At 34.6% G+C, this 19385-nt stretch overlaps 1 protein-coding gene and 1 non-coding gene across 2 annotated transcripts; both read left to right on the top strand.

The window, feature by feature from the left end:
- The first annotated feature begins 1979 nt into the window (after positions 1–1979).
- LOC133315270 (small nucleolar RNA snoR86) lies at positions 1980–2076 on the top strand. The gene has a single exon (XR_009752050.1). It is a non-coding gene; the product is annotated as a small nucleolar RNA snoR86 (small nucleolar RNA).
- Positions 2077–10929: 8853 nt separating this feature from the next.
- Positions 10930–14900, top strand: LOC133315254 (glutamate receptor 3.3). Its single transcript, XM_061516843.1, has 6 exons — positions 10930–11056; positions 11172–12511; positions 12623–12900; positions 13229–13260; positions 13344–13750; positions 14398–14900. The coding sequence occupies exons 1-6, from the start codon at positions 10945–10947 to the stop codon at positions 14830–14832; spliced, it is 2604 nt and encodes an 867-aa protein (XP_061372827.1). The 5' UTR covers positions 10930–10944; the 3' UTR covers positions 14833–14900.
- The last annotated feature ends 4485 nt before the right edge of the window (positions 14901–19385 follow it).

Raw genomic sequence — 19385 nt, 5'->3', positions numbered from 1 at the left:
GGATATAGACCCTGGATAATTATTTTTTGTTTCTGGTTGTTTGTTTGTTTTTGTTTGGGGCTTCGCCCCTTAATGTTATAAAAAAAAAAAAAAAAAAATGCTAGAATTTTATTCATTGGACGGCGTCAACAAGCAATTTTATTTCATATTATTATTATTATTCCAACTCCTACCATATTCTTCCCTTTTACAAAACAGCTGCGCCCTCTTCACATGGTAATACTTCTGTCTGTGTGCAGTGCCTCCCCTCAATTCTTTCATTCTGCAACTGAAAAAGGATGGAACAGCGTCTTTGCTTCGTTCCCCATACAAACCTTTATTCCAGTACGTACACATCCTTTATTCCCAAACACATGCTAAAGCCACACAAGTTTGAAGGCTTTTTAGATTTAAATTTACATAAATGGAAAAAGATGTTGATGTTATATGTTGTTTATATCAAACAAGAATAAGAAAATTAGGAAACGAATTATATGTAAAAAATAATAAATACATTAACTTATTTACTTACTTATATACACGCTAAAGATTTTTTGTTGTTGTTATTTTAAAAGTTTTGGTCTGGATTTAAATTTCCAATAACATCACAATACCATGTTATAAAATAAAAAAACAAAATAAATTTATTTTTGTTTATTTCTTTTTCAAACATAACATATTATGTTAGTAAATAATATAAGAGCATTTAACTTTCGTTTTTATAATTGCGGAAAGATAAGGCATGTCCATTACAAATTGCAATCATATTCGTATTATTGATGAATTTGGTGATACTAGATTTACGATTCGGAAATAATTGAGTTTTGCCCCATACACCAGCTAAGAAAGATGTATAAAATTTGACAACCAAAGAAACAAAGTGGTACCATATTTTAACTTTGTCAATGATATGTAATACTATATCTTTTAGGGATGGTTTGGTAGGAGTAATTTTTTAGGGATGACAGGAAAGTGAAAGTGGGATTCATATAGGGGTGGCAATTTGGGTTGACCCGCCAAAAAATATGGGTTAGAAAAATGAAATCACTCCGTTTTATGGTGGGTTGGCGGGTCAACCCACCAATCCGCCAATTAAAAAAACAATTAATTAAAATTCAAAAATAAATTATATTTTATGAATTTTTCTAATATTATTTTATTTTATTTCACACTTCTCTATATTTTTTTGGTCTCAATCTTAAATGTATACTAATATTTGTCAAACATTCTTTAGGAATTTATATATAGATAACATTTGTCATAAATAAAATTGTTATTCTTTATTTTTTCTAGGAAGTATTAAGATAAAAAAAAATTTGGATATCACAAAAATTTAAGGACTAATAAAATACTACCTAATTGTAAGAAAAAAAAAATTATAACCCGACGGGTTGAACCCGTTTTGACCCACTTCTAGGCGGGGCGGGTTGAGGTGGGTTGGTGGGTTAAAAACCTCAACCCAACCCGCCCCGTTTTGGCGGGTTCTCAACCCATATTGCCACCCCTAGATTCATATATAACCATGTTTAGTAGGAGTTTTCACAATACTTTCCAGGCCACCTGATTTGCCTTGCATTTCATATTATGTACAAATTGTGAATCATTTTCCCTTCTCAAAATACCTCCAAAGGGGTGGTTTTTTGGTTTACTGGATGTAGGGATTTGGACACAAATATTTTAGGACAAATGTGCCCTTCCTCTCCAGAACGTGTCTGCATTTTGGTGCTCCCCCTTCACTCTACTTTTGGGAGATCTACAGATGAAGAAGTGTACAAATCCACACAAGTAAAACTGTAAAAGAGAAAATCCATGAGCAGACCGGCAACGAAGGCAAGAGCATCGACGATGGCAAGACAACCGGCAACGAAGGAGCAGTGAGGGCGGCAAGACAGACCGCCATGTATGGTTCTCTCTCTTGGGAGATTCATTGTTTCTCTGTGAAAAAGAAAACTTTCATTATTATTTTTCCAAAAATAAAGTGAAGTTAAAGCTAATTAGCAGAGCAAGATGGTCGATAAAAAAAGTCACAGCTTGCCTTGAAGGTTGGCAAAAACAAAATAACGATGATTCTCTGTGTGTTAAAAAAATAAATAAATAAATAAAGTAAGGGTGAGGTTATTTTTGTAAAATAACCTCACATTCCCATTAATATTTCACAATCAACCAAACAAAGACTCAGTAAATTTTACAAAAATCTCAGTAATATTTTCGCATACCAAACAGCTTTTTTATAACATTCCTGGGTAATTCACTTTCCTATCATATTCTTGGTAGTCATGATTCCCAGACACCAAAAAATTTCTCCTGTACCAAACGTCCCCTTATAGACAATAACAATAATAACTATTGATACAATACTAGGACAATGTACTACATTTAAGCCATAGGCATGGGATAGGTGATGAGGGAATTTAATTGTTTGTATGAAATCATTAGTTTAAACCTCAACATTATTATTGTAAAAAAAAGTGTAGTAAATAATTTGTATCAATTATGTCTTTTCTATTCAGGCTAACCCTCTTAGGCCCATTAAATTGGATCCATTACTAATAATTTATATCTAGAACCTTCTAGAGGGCATCTCATGATGAGCCATAAAAGCTCATTACTGGAGATATCCTTTATTCCTGCATTACTGCGACAATAGATGCAACATGTCTTGTCTCAGTGCCAATACTTGGCTAGATGATACAACTATTAAGTCACTTATTATTCTCACTCCCACGTGGAGAGAGGGGTCTCCTATCTAAGTACCCTCAACTCCTACTGAAAGAGGATTAAGTCTTCTATTCTATTTATGATTGTTACTCTGGAAGAGTGAAGAGTAACAATAGCCACTTACACACACTCCCCTTTTGATATATAGCACATGGGAAACTCATGTTAGCCTCAGTCTCTACATTGCTTCAAGGAGTACCCCTAGATTGATATACTTCACCCCTTGAGGGATACGTTAGTGGCTCTTTACGAACACCAACAGTTCATCAACATCGTATGTGGGAACATCAACAGTCATGGTGCTAAAATCACTTGGTTGCCCCGAATCGTGAGTTATACGCGTGATCCCTGTAACTAACCGAGCGATTATTTACTGATCGCACTTATTTCAATTCGTCATAAAGTCTCCCCTATTATAATGATAAGCTCAACAACGGAGAACATCAGTCAGCGTGACCAACCTCGATTTACCGGTCATATACGATTAGAACGAGCGACTTGCATGAATCCTGCCTAAACATGTTTATTCGCCCGGTGTAACCAATCTCCCTTTCATCTCAGCACCATGACTTGGCATGTTACCAAGGTGGGGGTTTTTTTGTTCCGGCCAACCCAATTGGCAGGCCCAACAATACTGGCCCATATCACCTCTGATACATTAACCCTGATGTACCATTGCAGCCATGACAATGTTTCCATATCAGTACTAACATACCAGACTTCCCAATGTAAGACATGCAAGGTCTTACGTTGGAATTAGGGGTGGCAACACGGGCCAACCAGACTCGATCCGGCCCAACCTGTTTGCAACCCAAAAAAATGAGCCGGCTTAGGGTTGGCATGAAAAAAAATGAGGCAGAAAACCCAACCCAACCCGAGCCAGTTAGGGTTGACTTGAAAAAAGGGGGGGAAAATAGCCTTTGTCACACTCATCCAGTACATTTGGTGGGGAAGCTAAGGAAATGATTTTCATTTGATATAAGATATTTATTGCAAAGGAAAACACTTAATATAATCGCTACTTACTAGCCACTAAATACGCTAAACATAGAACCTATGCATACTTGGCCAGCGGCGATAGTAGCTGTGATCACAGTGGTTGAATGGCAACGACAGCAGCAAAGTGCAACGACGACAATGTATGCATTTGGGATTTAGCCTTTAGGTTTCTACTTTCTTTGAACAAATTTGACGCCTTTATTATTCTTTTGTATTTTTTTAATAAATAAAAAAAGGATAACCCGCGAGTTAACTTGTTTGACCTGCGGGTTGACTCGATTTTTTTTGAGCTGCCTCTAGTTGTCAGCTTTTTTTGACAACTCAACCTGGCTCATTTTATGCGAGTTACGAGCTAACCCGACGGATTGGCTCATTTTATTCATCCCTACTTGGAATGTCCCCTTCACTTTATCCTGCACAGTAGTCGCTAAATCACTGACAACAGCTGCAAGATGTTTTGCCCAGCAAAGCCAGACTATAATGGTTCTCCCCAAACCCCTCTCTCCGCACCTGGATGGAGCCTAGCCCTAAGTATAATTACCCCCTTCTTATCCACCATGAACACATGTTATTCACTATTTTTATGAACGGTTACTCTATCGATATTGAGAGCTATTGTAGCCGTTTAACAACCCCTGTTGTCATATATAGCATATGAGAAATCTTTGCATAGCTTTGGTCTATATCATTGTTGTCAAGGACACTCCTATAGTGACTTACTTCACCCCTTGAGGGTACATACATGGTTCTCATACATCACCAATAGTTCACTTCCCATTACCCAAATTTAGGGCAACAAAGTTAAACGTAATTCTTGAGCTTATTCGGTTATTCTTGTTTTTATTTTAATTTTAGGCATGGGAGAGTGGTTAGGCGGATCAGAATCACGACTGACAATTGAAATTGAAGTTTTGGGAGAAAGTAGGAAGCTTAAAATTAAAGGGCTTCTTCAATTCATATGAGCCTATATGAGACACACACTTTATATGTGTATAGGAGATAAATTTATTTCGTATAATATAAAAAACACTAGACCCAAAATTAAAAGATGTTCACGTGTGCTGAGGATGTTTTTGTTTGGTGTCAGATAAGGTTTTAGGGAGCGTTTGATATAGGAGAAATTTTTTTTTATCCGGAAATTACGATTTCCAAGAAAATGATGAGAAAATGAGTTTTCTGGAAATGTTACTAAAAAGTTGTTTGGTAGACTAACATATTCCCGAGAATATTGGATTAATTTTGTTGATGTTGTGTTTAATTGTGTTAAATTTTTTCTTGTCATAGAAATCTTAAAATACCACCTTCTGAATGGTATTACTAGATGATTTTTTCAAAAAAATTTACACACAAAAAAAAATCCCGAAAAAATCAAATTGCCAGGAAAATTTTAAAAATCCTGTAACAAATGATGCATTCTTATTTACTTAACCAAAGAATCACGGAAAACAAAAGAAATTTGGTACCCTTAGAGATGCTTAATTAGTTTGTTAATTAGCAATTTGTAGCAGGTCTCGTGAATCCCCTCCCAGACCCACTTGTCGTTTCTAGAGTCTAGTGTTCTTGCTAGCAACATTTCGTTTCCTTCATCACTAATCCACATTACAGTCACATAGTTATGGGAGTTGTTTCTTCTCTTTTCCACTACTGTATGTTAGATACCTTTTTTCTCTTCATATCTAAGTCCCAAATATAGAAGTATTATTATTATATTTCTTTCCTATTTTCGTTTGCTTGGCTTTGTAATCCCAAGTTACTATTTTACTTCGTTCCGATTACTAAATGACGACCAGCTCTGCTTAGCAGTTAAATTTTTCCATCATCTTTTTTTGTAAATTAACACGTGGATATCGTTTTTAGACAAAAATCCGAAACAGTTTCGCGGTCTACATTAGAATTTAGAATGCTGGTTCCTGTCCTATCATGCGAAAATGTAGATATAACAGACTTATAAGAGCACGCCACATCTGTTGCTATTATATTGAAAAAAGAAAAGTAATTTTTATATTTTATACTAAATATTATTGGTAATATATAGTATAAAAGTTATGTTTATCTCATTTTACTTTAGATAAATAATTTTTTTACACATTCAAAAAAAGATTGGGTCCCACCACTCTTTTTTTCTCTCCTCTTACTTGTGGAAATTTTATTTCTACAACATAAAATAATTATTTTCCTAAAAATATTTCCCATAGTATAAATACACCATTGCATTCGGTACTAGACATGCGTGTAATACAAAAGATGCGCTCCGTATCATTATTGAGAAATAAAAATATTTTCAGATGTACCGATTACTCGAATATACCTTTTATCAAATATGAAAAAAAAATTATACTATATTTACTAGAAAAATAATTTTTTTATGTTGTTGGAGTCTGAAGCACCGACACTTCAAAAATTCTAACGTGTCATGTCCGACACTCCAACTATTAGCGTGTCATGTCCGACATTCCGACATTTCTCGACACTCCAACTATTAGATTCGTTGCTGTTAGAGAACAATATAAATCATTAAAAAAAGCCCTTACCCAACGCTTTAAGGTTTTGGGTTGAAATGGTTCTTTACAGTTGCGTTGCGTTTTTAGTTCTAACTATTAGATTCGTTGGATTACTATTACTATTTTATTGAATTTAATATAAATATTTGTGATATCTTATGTTATCAAAATCTAACATTTTTTAGAATTAAAATGTCAGAGTATTGTCTCGTGTTAGTATCGGTGCTACATAGGTTGGAGTTGAGTTATCTTATGTTAGTGAAATAAAATTATAAAGGGATCAACAAATAATTGAAGAGAAAAAAAAATAGAAATGAGATCCATTTTTGTTATGTGTGTAAGAATTTAATTTATCTTGTGTTGAATGAGATAAATATAAGCCATATTTTTATAATTATTTCATTTCGTATTTTTTTTTTATTTTTTTTTTGATAAAGATGGATGTGCTCCCATTTCACTGTAGATTTACTCGAGAATGAGAAACATATTCATGAGATTTTGGCACACTTCCCAATGATTTTGGCACATATTCATTTTTTTTTCCTCAGATAAGATGGTAGCTTTTGCTTCGGAATCGGGTGTAATGAATGCTTAAAAATTTCAATGCCCCAAGTTTGTTGTTTTAGTTGAGATGAATTTGTTTTGGGTTCTTTGTTGGGTGATATTGCTCCCTTATTTGTATCTCGGTATGTGGCTGCTGCAAATGTGTCATCCTCAAGACCCGCCGTTGTGAACATTGGAGCCATCTTCACCTTCTAAGTTCTAATCCGCAGTTGGGAAAGTGGCTAAAATTGCCATGGAGGAAGCAGTGTAGGATGTAAACGCCAATACAAGCATTCTACATGGAACAAAACTTGTTCTCAATATGGAAAATTCCAATATTGAAAATTATAAAAATAATACAGAGTTTATTTAAATTCTTTAAAGAAGTGAAACATTTTTAAACTAATATACATTAATTTAATATATGAAAATAAATATTTAATTTATATTGATGTCAAAGCATGAAAGTCTATAAAGTAGTAAGAACGCGCAAGTGGGCCGGATTGGATCTCAATTATTATCAGAAATCAAAGTTAGCTAAGACAAATCAAAACAATAATTAAAAGCAAGGAGAATTTTGTGCCAATAATGTAGATCAACGTTAAAAACGCCAGGAAAAGAGACAAATTGAAAAATAAACAAGGGTAAGTTGAAAAAAGCTTGAATTTTATTCATTGGACGGCGTCCACAAGCAATTTTATTTCATATTATTATTATTATTATTATTATTACACTGAGAAAAGTATGTGTCATTTTAAAGGATGTAAAGTTGTGTCATTTTAAGAGAGAGAAATAGATAGATAAAGAAGGAGAGAGAGTTGACAAAAAAATTAAAGGTGTGGATCTCACTACTTTGTGAGAGTGAAAAGATATAAATTATGTCATTCAAAAAGATAAACAGTTTTCCCTATTTCAATTCCTAGTTTATCCTTCACTTTTACGAAACGCGGAACATGGATCAAAGTGTCGTTATTGAATAATTTTTTTATCCAAATCGAACAATATTTTTTACCATCAATTGTGGCTTATGCTTTCATGGCATGTGACTACATTACGTACCAAATTCATTATTACTAGTAATGAATTTCGTCTAGTCAATTTTTGTGTACAAAAAATATGTTACGTGTCACAAAATCATCGACGAACGTAATTCATTATCAATCATAATAAATTACGTCGCGTGATAATTTGATAAAAAATACTATTAAGATAATATTTGAATACAAAATTTGCCAAACAATGAAACTTTCATCAATGTTACACGAAACAGCTGCTCCATCTTCACATGGTAATATTTCTGTCTGTGTGCAGTGCATCCACTAAATTCTTTAATTCTGCAATTGAAAAAGGAAGGAACAGCGGCTTTGCTTCGTTCCCCGTACAAATCTTTATTCCAGTACATATCCTTTGTCCCCAAACACATGCTAAAGCCACACAAGTTTGAAGCTTTTTTCACTTTTACATGGTCTTTAATTATTTCTTTGAGATAAATGAGATATTTGGATATCTCCACAAACTCTCAACTTTTTGAGTTAAGCTCCTCATCCCTCCTTGAAAATATATTTAGTGGAAATTGAATTCTCAAGTTCTCTTGCCACATACTCAGCCCTGTAACAACTACTGAGCTGCAAGTTTGAAGGCTTTTTAGATTTACATTTATATTTGTCGAAAGAGACGTCGATATTATATGCTGCTTATATCAAATAATAATAAGAAAATTGTGAAACAAATTATATATTAAAAATAATAAAAACATTTACTTATTTACTTACTTATTATATACACACAAACTCACGAAATATGCTTTTTTTTGTTATTTTAATAGTTTTGGTCTGGATTTAGATTTCTAATAACACAATATCAAGTTATGAAATAAAAAACAAAATAAATATTGTTATTTTCTTCTTGTTCAAACATACTATTATTATGTTAGCAAATTTTTTTTTTTGGTAGATAAATCACAATTATTTTTACCGGAGACAATCCTGTTTAGGGTGGGTCTAGGCTTTAAACCCCTCCCAACGATGACACTGTGAAAGATTAAACACATATTTTTATTTCTACCTCTTCACCTGCCATGCATCAATTGAGCTACTATAATTTGATATATATTAACAAATAATATAAGAGCATATAAATTTCTTTTTTATCATTGCGGAAATATAAGGCATGTCCATCACAATTTGCAATTATATTTATATTATTGATGGATTTGATGATACTAGATTTACGATATGGAAATTATTAATTAATTTTTGCCCCTTACACCAGCCAAGAAAGATGGTTGAAAGTTGATTACCAAAGTAACCATGTAGTTCCATACACCAAAGCACGGACACCCTCCATTTCCAAAATTTTGCGTCTCCGACACGTGTTTGACACGGACAACGCTCCGACATGTTCGGATACGCGGTCAACGCTTGGACACGTATTTTTTTTTTAATCTTAATTTTATTTTGTTAACTAAAAATAAAAGAAATAATTTATAAATTAACTTTTTTCTGTTATGAAATTTGATATGAAAAATTAACAAAATACGAAAAATTATTTATATTTATATTATGAAATTTAAATATTTGATTTGTTATATGACTTATTATGGACTCTTATATGTATTAAATATAAATTATATTATATATATTAAAAATTTTATTTAATATCTAAACGTGTCCCAACGTGTCGAAATATGACATTTTTTAGAATTAACGTGTCGGCGTGTCGTATCATGTTCAGTGTTCGTGCATCATAAGACTACCATATATTAACATTGTCAATGATATGTATATAATATAATATCTTATACTGTCAATGATGAGGGAATTTAGTTGTTTGCATGAAATCATCAGTTTAAACCTCAATATTATTATTGTAAAAAAAAAAAATTAATACATTTAAAATTCCACAATTTGCATCCACCAATTTACCAATGACTAAATTATTGTTCGAGAATGTGTATCAACTATCGACTGTTCAAGTTATAACATGCGGCTTCCCATTGCCCAAATTGAGGGCAACAAGGTTAATCTTGATTCTCGAGCTCATTCCGTTATTGTTATTAGTCAATTGAAATTGAAATTTTGGGAGAAAGAAGCTTAAAATTAAAAGATGTTAACGTGTGCTAAGGATGTTTTGTTTGGTGTGGGATAAGATTTTCAGGGATGTACCGAATGGGTGCAGTTGGTAATTTGGCGCTGAGTTAGTGGGGTTAGATATGTGTTCGATTCACGCTCATTCTTGGGAAGGGGCTGAACCTTTAGCCATCACTGTTCCCCGCACTCCGGATTAGTCCCGTAGCCGGCTCAAAGAGTCGAAGCTCGTGAGAATACCAGAAGGCTCAAAGATATAATTAGGGTTGGTAACTCAAAAAAAAAAAAATTCAGGGATGCTTAATTAGTTTGTTAATGAATCCCCTCCCAGACCCACTTGTCGTTTCTACTGTCTAGTGTTCTTGCTAGCAACATTTCGATTCCTTCATCTCTAATCGACATAACATTCACATTCACATTCACATAGCTATGGGAGTTGTTTCTCCTCTTTTCCACTACTGTAGGTTAGATACCTTTTTTCTCTTCATATCTAAGATATTTCTTTCCTAGTTTTCGTAACCTTTTTCGTTTGTTTGTGCTTCACTGTTTGCCTTCCTTATCCTAAGTTACTATTACTCCGTTCTGATTGCTAAATGACGACCATCTCTGCTTAGCACTTGCGTGTTGCGTTTTTCCATCATCTTTTCTTTGTAAATTAACACGTGAACATCGTTTTTAGACCAAAATCTCAAATGGTTTTGCGGTTTTTATTAGAATGCTGGTTCTTATCGTAACACGGCTGAGAATGAAAAACATGTTCATAAGATTTTGGCACACTTCCTCCCTATGATTGGTCTGCACTTCATCATGGATTTTTCCCTTTTTTTTTTTTTTTTTTTTCAAGTTTACCTTTTTTTCTCTCTCACAGATAAGATGGTAGCTTTTGCTTCGGAATCGGGTCTAATGAATGGTTAAAAATTTCAATGCCCCTGGTTTGTTTAGTTGAGATGAATTTGTTTTGGGTTCTTTGTTGGTTGATGTTGCTCCCTTATTTCGGAGTATCAGTATCTCATCAGTATGTGGCTGCTGCAAATGTGTCATCCTCAAGACCCGCTGTTGTGAACATTGGAGCCATCTTCACCTTCGAATCCACAATTGGGAAAGTGGCTAAAATTGCCATGGAGGAAGCAGTGAATGATGTAAACGCCAATACAAGCATTCTACATGGAACAAAACTTGTTCTCAGTATGGAAAATTCCAATTGCAGTGGTTTTATGGGCATGGTTCAAGGTAATCTATTCTATTCTATTCTTCAATTTTAATTGTATACCCACTTGTTTGCTTTGCTTTGCTAGAGAGACTGCATTACTCAGATTCAGTGATAAATATATCGTATTGATTGCAGCTTTGCGGTTCATGGAGACTGATGTAGTTGCTATATTAGGTCCACAATCTTCTGTGGTTGCCCACATACTATCCCATGTTGCAGATGAGCTCCGTGTTCCTCTGTTGTCATTTGCCGCAACAGATCCTACGCTCTCATCACTGCAGTTCCCATTCTTTGTGAGGACAACACAGAGTGATTTGTACCAAATGACTGCAGTTGCTGAAATCATTGATTATTATGGTTGGAAGGAGGTCATTTCCATATATGTAGATGATGATTATGGACGAAATGGTGTGGCTGCATTAGATGATGAACTAGCAAGCAGGCGCTGTAGAATCTCCTTCAAGGCAGGAATTAAATCTGGACCTGGAGTTGACCGGGGTGAAATCATGAATTTGCTTGTTGAGGTGACAATGATGCAATCTAGAGTCATTGTTCTCCATGTACATCCTGACTCAGGATTTATGGTCTTCAATGTGGCACGTCATCTTGAGATGACAGGGAATGGCTATGTGTGGATAGCCACAGATTGGCTCTCATCTGTTCTAGATTCTGCTTCTCTCCCTTCAGATACAATGGATGATCTGCAGGGAGTGCTTGTTTTGCGCCAGCATACACCTGATTCAGATAGAAAAAAAGCATTTTTCTCCGGGTGGAACAAGTTAACTGGTGGCTCTTTGGGGTTACATTCTTATGGCCTCTACGCTTACGATTCTATTTGGCTGGTTGCACATGCTATTGATGCATTTTTCAACCAGGGTGGGATCGTTTCGTGTACCAATTACACAAGTTTACATGATGATAAGGGAGGTGCTCTTAACCTTGATGCAATGAGCATTTTTGATAATGGAACACTTCTCCTGAATAACATATTGCAGAGTGATTTTGTTGGATTAACAGGTCCAATGAAATTTCAATCAGACAGATCTCTTGTTCGTCCTGCCTTTGATGTTATTAATGTGGTTGGAACTGGGATTCGTCGGGTTGGTTACTGGTCCAACTATTCTGGTCTGTCAATTATACCTCCTGAGACATTGTATACTAAGCCACCTAATAAATCAAGTGCAAACCAGCAGCTTCAGGGCGTGCTATGGCCTGGAGAAACAGTCTCGAAACCCCGTGGATGGGTCTTCCCAAATAATGGAAAACAATTGAGAATTGGTGTGCCTATCCGAGTCAGTTTCCGTGAATTTTTATCGCCGGTGCAGGGAACGGATATGTTTAAAGGTTTCTGTATTGATGTTTTCACTGCAGCTGTAAACTTGTTACCATATGGTGTTCCATACCTCTTTGTCCCATTCGGAGATGGTCACAAAAATCCAAGCTACACAGAACTTGTCAACTTAATCACCGCTGGCGTAAGTACTGCCTGATAAATCTGATCTTCTATATATATATATATGTATGCTAACATTTTGTACCATCAGTATTTTATTCAACTGGCTAATTCGTTCATGTATTTGGTACAGTACTTTGATGGTGCTATTGGTGACATTGCCATTGTCACAAATCGGACAAGGATTGTAGATTTTACTCAGCCATATGCTGCGTCTGGACTTGTAGTGGTGGCTCCTTTTAAGAAAATCAATTCTGGCGGTTGGTCTTTCCTACAGCCATTCACTCCACAAATGTGGCTTGTGACTGCTTGTTTCTTCTTTTTCGTTGGGATAGTTGTATGGACATTGGAACACAGGATTAATGATGAGTTCAGGGGTTCACCTAAACAACAAATTATAACCATTTTATGGTCAGTTATTTATTTGATTATCCTACTGCTGTGCTTGGCTTAACAGTTGCATACTTCTTATATATGCCATGCTATAAACGAAGACTATTACTAACAAGTAGCTTCAGTTGTGGTCCATGGAAAACATAGGCAACACATATCTGTTTCTTGTACCATGTTTACTGGTTTTTCATGTCATTATGCTTATAAATGGGCTGTAAAAAGCATTTCAAAATTTACAGTTATAGCTTACTGTTGTGTGGAGCAGTTGCAGGATATGATTCATCATCATACTTGAACTGGGTGATCTCAATTGTTTCTGATCCATCTATTTTTACCGTGCCTGCAGGTTTAGTCTGTCAACTCTATTTTTTTCCCACAGTAAGTGATACTCCAGATACTCTTGTTTGTTGGAAGGATATAATGAAAAAAGTTTATTAGTTTTTTCTTCATTGCTTCTGCAGGAGAGAATACGGTGAGCACTCTTGGTCGTGTGGTGGTACTCATATGGTTGTTTGTGGTTTTAATCATCAATTCCAGCTACACAGCAAGTTTAACATCCATACTCACAGTGCAGCAGTTATATTCTCCTATCAATGGAATAGATAGCTTAAAAGCTAGTGATGAACCTATAGGGTTCCAAGTGGGTTCATTCGCAGAACGTTACTTGACTGAGGATATTGGAATATCCAAATCTAGACTTGTTGCCCTTGGATCTCCAGAAGCATATGCCAAGGCACTCCAGCTTGGTCCTGATAAAGGAGGTGTTGCTGCTATTGTTGACGAGCGACCCTATGTCGAAATCTTCTTATCAACTCAGTGCACATTTAGGATTGTAGGTCAGGAGTTCACCAGAAGTGGCTGGGGTTTTGTAAGTATCTACCTTTTAGATCATTACTTTAGTGGAAACAAAAAACAGGTAGGATCTTTTGATACCAGTGTCAAATTTAAAATTTGACATCTCACTGAGAGCCGTTGGATAAAAAAAGATCAACGCTTCTGATTTGTAAGCATGTGACACCATTGATCTTTTTTGATCTAACGGCTATCGTATGAGGTATCTAATTTCAAATTTGACATTGGTGTCAAAGGATCCTACCTCAACAAAAAATGTTATTTAATTGTGTTACTGACAGCTGAGGTTATTGTGTATCTTTCAAAAGTTTTTATGGGAAAAGTGAATCAATGACCAAGATTAAACATAATCCTCAACCTCAATTACATGTTTTGTTGTCTTTTCACCATAATATGGTAATATATGCATGTGGCTAACTCATCATTTAATGTGTTCAACAATGTTATTTTGTTTTAAATATGTTGGCATGGATATTAGGATATGTTCCGCCCATCTGTGAGTAGATTGTCTTTCAAATATCTTGAATCTTGCTTTTGTATTCTTCTTTTCCACCTCAAGTTGCTAATCAATACGGTAAATTGTTAATATATGCATCTGACTAACTCATCATTCAGAGTTATCATCGTAAGAATAATTTTATTTTTTTTGTTTTGTTATGCTAGGCATTCCCTCGGGACTCCCCTTTGGCTGTGGATTTGTCAACTGCCATTCTACAACTTTCTGAAACTGGTGATCTGCAGCGGATTCATGATAAGTGGATGACACGAAGCACCTGTAGTTTAGATAATGCTGAAATTGAATCAGATCGTCTTCAGCTTAAAAGCTTCTGGGGTCTCTTTCTCATTTGCGGGATAGCTTGCTTTATTGCTCTTGTCATATATTTTTTGCAGATTATGCTCCAGCTGTGGCATTCTGATCCTTCTGAACCTGCTTCTAATGTTAGTTCAGTTTCTGGTCGTTTTCAAAGATTTCTTTCCCTACTTGACAAGAAGGAAGATTCATCAGGGAGTGAAAGAAGAAAGAGGAATGGAGAGGAAAGATCATCTGAAGATCAATTGGGGAGGCAGCCAAAGAGGAGACAAACTGAAACTAATTAACCCTTTGATGTCATTGGTATTTGTTGGTCTTAGCCTTTATGCTATTGCTCCTATATAAATCCCAAAATTCAGAGCGTTGCAAACGGAAGATTTCCGGGAAATGTTACTTGATTTACTAGACTGAAACAAAGGGAGTCATTGAAGATATATCTTGTTGATTGTGCAAGTGTTTTTCTTTGCCTTTTTTGTGAAATGCATCACGAAGAACATGACAATACTTTCTATCGTGAAATTTCTTAGCATAGATATTTGAGCCTGTACATTATCCACATTTCTTGTGTGAGGAGACATGTTAGAAAAGTATATAAACCATTGATAGGCTTCACTTGAATTGAATTGACTCTTTATACCTGCGATATTTCTATGATAGATTAATCTTTACCAAGTACATAATTCCTCTAGACCGCACTTCTCATTCTAAATGACTAAAATCTTTAGTAAGCAAATCATTCATAGAAATGTCTTCGATTATATTCTTTCCCCATACTTAAGATATATTATATTCATGAATAAGGTCCTATTTCCTTAACCTAATAAGTCGTCCAGAACAATAAGTAATCGCTATGACCATGACCAATGATATGGTACATGAAATAAACCAAAGAAGTTTCTCTAGCTGCCCTTAGAGCACTAAAATAAACCAGAAAAAAGAGAGTCTAATTGTACTTCGGAACCATTTCTCGACATGTTTTCTGATCTTATGTGTAAGGCTGACTTTATCTTACCACAATTTCCACATACTTTAACATCCTGAGGCGGCTCTGGCTTTAACTGAGGGGTACAATCTCGACGATCATTCCATTCATTTTCTGTAAGCTGCGACTTAAAATCTTGTGGGTCAATAACAAATTAAGTAAAATCTGTCTGATGTAAAGACAGCAAGACAATATTGTTCCTCAAAAACAAAGTGTACGAAAAATTTTTACTCTACCTCTGCATTATTGAATAGCTGTTTTGTTAGAATCGAATTTTCAAAAATTTAAATGCTTTGTTTTTGTGCTAACAAGCACAAATCAATAGTATATGTATCAGTAATCAGATGATAAACATCGTTGCACAAAGAATAATGTATTTAACTTTTTTAATCAACTTCTATCCTAGTTTCTTGAAACTTAAGTATTCATTTTTTAACTAAAAATTCAATCACTACAAGCTAAAATCAGCTTTGATTTGTTTACCAAAAAAAAAAAAAAAATCAGCTTTGATTATACAAGGTAACTCAAATCAAATCTATTACAATTAACAATCAGATATCAAACACTGCAGTTCTGGAATTTATGATTTTCCCTTTTATTTAGCATTCCTACATTTTTTAGTTGCTATAACACTTTCTTAATAAAAGTTGTAGCACTTTTCTGCATTTTCCTAAACCTACAATCAAATCAATTCAAACTTGTATCTGGTAAAGGTGGCAAAGTGGGCGGGGGCCGCTCCACTTTTGAAATTGGGTTGAAAAACTCGGCTCACCCAGCCCCGTTTGACGGGTTGACCCGAGCCTATTTTACACTGACTCGTCTCGGTCTCGGTCTGCCTATGCCCGGCATTTATCCGTCAAAAAATGAACTCAGGTTGCCTCATATTTGGGATGAGTTGAAAAATTCAGCCCGCCCCACGCCATTTAACGGGCTGGGTGAATTTGCCCGTCGAGCCAAACCCGTTTTGCTGGCTCTAATCCCCGGGTATTAAATCAAATTCATTTATGTAAATCTCAACTTTCACTTCAAATCATCCCTGATCATAAAACATTCAATCAACAACGTTCATGCATCTCAATTTCCCAATCAAGATTCATGAAAAATGATTCTAAGACCATTCCCAAAGCCTTCAAACATCAAGACATTGCAAATTGAAAATCAAGATTGTGCTAAACAGGTAATTCTAATTAATGGGAACACACCAATTCTTCCGGAACCCAGGAAAGAATTAGAAACTCATCATTCCAATAACTTCGAAAGAAACATTAAAACTAAAATAACAATGCATTGAACCAACTTCAAAAGTAACTGAGTATCAGAGTACAGACCATAAGCTTTAAATGTAATTGTTCAGGAAAGAAAATGCTTAGCAAAAGAGTGCTGAAATCACAGATTGCAGTTGAAGTTATGATATTCTTGAATTCCTCCAAAATATTCTTCTTTCTCGTGCTTTCTTCGAAAGAGAACTTACAACTAAAACTGAAAACTGATAAAACTAACTTCAAGTGTCCTAACTAAACTTCAAAAAAACTAAAGTTCCCGTAGCTTCAGATCATTGCTGTCCTTTAGATTCCTTTTGCATCCAATGGTCCAAAATCCTTCCAACTTCAGCAAATTGTCCACGTGCTTCAATTTCTGTAATAACAATAATATGACAAAATGTGAGTAGAATTCACAAAATTGCCATTCACTAAGCCAGATACTATCATGGGCCGATTTCTCACTCTTTTGGGCCATTTCAGCAAATTGAGTCATTAACTGCCCAACAGAACTTAAAATGCAGGTATTAAATAATAGAAAAATATTTATGCAGATATTGCAGATAAGTTATCTGCATTTGTTTTTGAAATAACATCGTTTTTAGATTGAAAAAAAAATTATAATTATAAAGACTATAATAACCCTGAAATGAATTAAAATTACAAAAATACCATAATTTCCGTACCAAAACGACATTGAGCTTATTGCAGATAACAGTATAAAAAACGAATTCATTAATCAATGCAAAATTTACAACTAACAGAAGGCCATTCAACATCTTGTATTTTTCCTCGTTCATCAACTTATGCTGGCTTCTTGATGAACCATCTTAGGTTCCATTGACAAAGATAAAGGTTCTTCAGAATTTTGAAGAAGACTCTCATCTCCAATATTAAGGCCACTGTCAAATGTAGGCAAATTTGGTCAAGAAACAAGCCAGAGAGCATCATCTATTAAAAGGAGAGAGAAAGAAATGCAAAATTCATTAATAAAGTTACCAAACCTTCCAAACAGCATCGAAGGTCTGTATCCAAGAATTGCAGAATCTAGTTCATCAAGTAAGCAGTATGAAGAAAGAGTGTCTTGGTAGGTGTTGACAGGCTGCTTTAATGGAGATAAATTATTTAAACAAGCTAGTAATTGAGGATCCTGGAATGAAAAAGGTGACGACGCATGCATGAGACATTCACTATTCATCGATCTTCAAACAGTGTTGTTAATGACATGGAATAAGTTACTTAAAGAATGCTCTAAAAGAAGAAAAAGAAGGTTCAAGAAAACAAAATTATCCAAAATGCTTGAATGTTAACAGAAAAGTTGTAATGCTATGACAATGCCATATGAAAGGAAAAGAGTGTGAAAGAAGAAAACCGGTGAAGAAAATATGATAAAGACAATCAAATATGATAATTATAGTGATATAACCCATTGATGATAAAAAAAAATTATTACGATCAAATATGTTTTGGTAATTAATTTTTTTCTATTTTTATTAAAAGAATTCTCATATTCATTAATATTTTGAGGAGAATGCAAAAAATAACAATTACCAAATTGTGATTGATTGATAAAATATCAATCACCATTTGATAATTTTTGTTTCCATTTTTTAATAAAAATAATTTGAATTTTTTTTTTTTGTCCAAAATAGAAATAAAAACCATTTGAAGGCTACGTCCAACAACACTGTGATAATTATAGCGATATAAACCGTTATTCTTTGCACAAAGAAATTCTTAATACACATAAAAATAAAAAATGCAAATGTTTAAATATCATGCTTGCTATCCATTTTACTTTCCTATGAAATTTCTAGGACAAATTATTTGCCGCTTATAAACACCAAGAAACTGAGTTTAATGTCTCTTCTCTTATATTATAGGAGATAAAATTATCTCTTATACATGTAAAAGTGTGCGGAGCACATCACGTGACCTTATATGGGCCCGCACTCACACATTTTTACGTGTATATAGAAAATAAAAATAATATTGCAAAATCTACCCGGAAAGACAATATTGTTTTCTCAAAAAACAAAGTGTGCAAACAAACGAGACTCTACCTCTACGCATTCTTGCAAAGGCCATTCAACATCTTGGATTTTTCCTGGTTCATCAACATATGCTGGCTTTTCTTGATGAACCATCGTAGGTTCCATTAAAAATTGTAAAGGTTCTTCAGAATTTTGAGCAAGACTCTCACCGCCAATATTAACGCCACTTTGAAATGTAGGTAAATTTTGTCGAGAAACAAGCCAGAGCATTATCAATAAAAAAAGAAAAAGAAAAAGAAAAAGAAAATGAAAAATTCATGAAGTTACCAAACCTTTCAAACAGCGTCGAACGTGTATATCCAAGAAATGCAGAACCTAGTTCGTCAAGTTCGCAATATGAAGAACGAGCGTTTTGATTATAAGTGTTGACAGACTGCTTTAGTGGAGATAAATTATTTAAACAAGCGAGTAATGGAAAATCCTGGAATGAAAAATGTGACGCATGTATGAGAGAAATTCATTATTCATCATCAATCTTCATATATAGTTGTAATGCGCTGACAATGCCATATGAAATGAAAGAGTGTGAAAGAAGAAAACCGGTG

The sequence above is a fragment of the Gastrolobium bilobum genome, unplaced genomic scaffold (genome assembly GCF_033153095.1).
Source record: "Gastrolobium bilobum isolate Gb01-03AN ecotype WA unplaced genomic scaffold, APGP_CSIRO_Gbil_v1 utg5152, whole genome shotgun sequence".
NCBI classification, from domain to species: Eukaryota; Viridiplantae; Streptophyta; class Magnoliopsida; order Fabales; family Fabaceae; genus Gastrolobium; species Gastrolobium bilobum.
This window is presented reverse-complemented; position numbering and strand designations above follow the sequence as displayed.

Bases quoted from the DNA above. Each gene is read 5' to 3' on its own strand.
- LOC133315254 (XM_061516843.1), top strand. From the start codon at position 10,945: ATGGAGGAAGCAGTGAATGATGTAAACGCCAATACAAGCATTCTACAT. The intron at 12,512-12,622 runs GTAAGTACTGCC...TATTTGGTACAG, and splicing joins TCAACTTAATCACCGCTGGC to TACTTTGATGGTGCTATTGG. The intron at 13,751-14,397 runs GTAAGTATCTAC...TTGTTATGCTAG, and splicing joins CCAGAAGTGGCTGGGGTTTT to GCATTCCCTCGGGACTCCCC.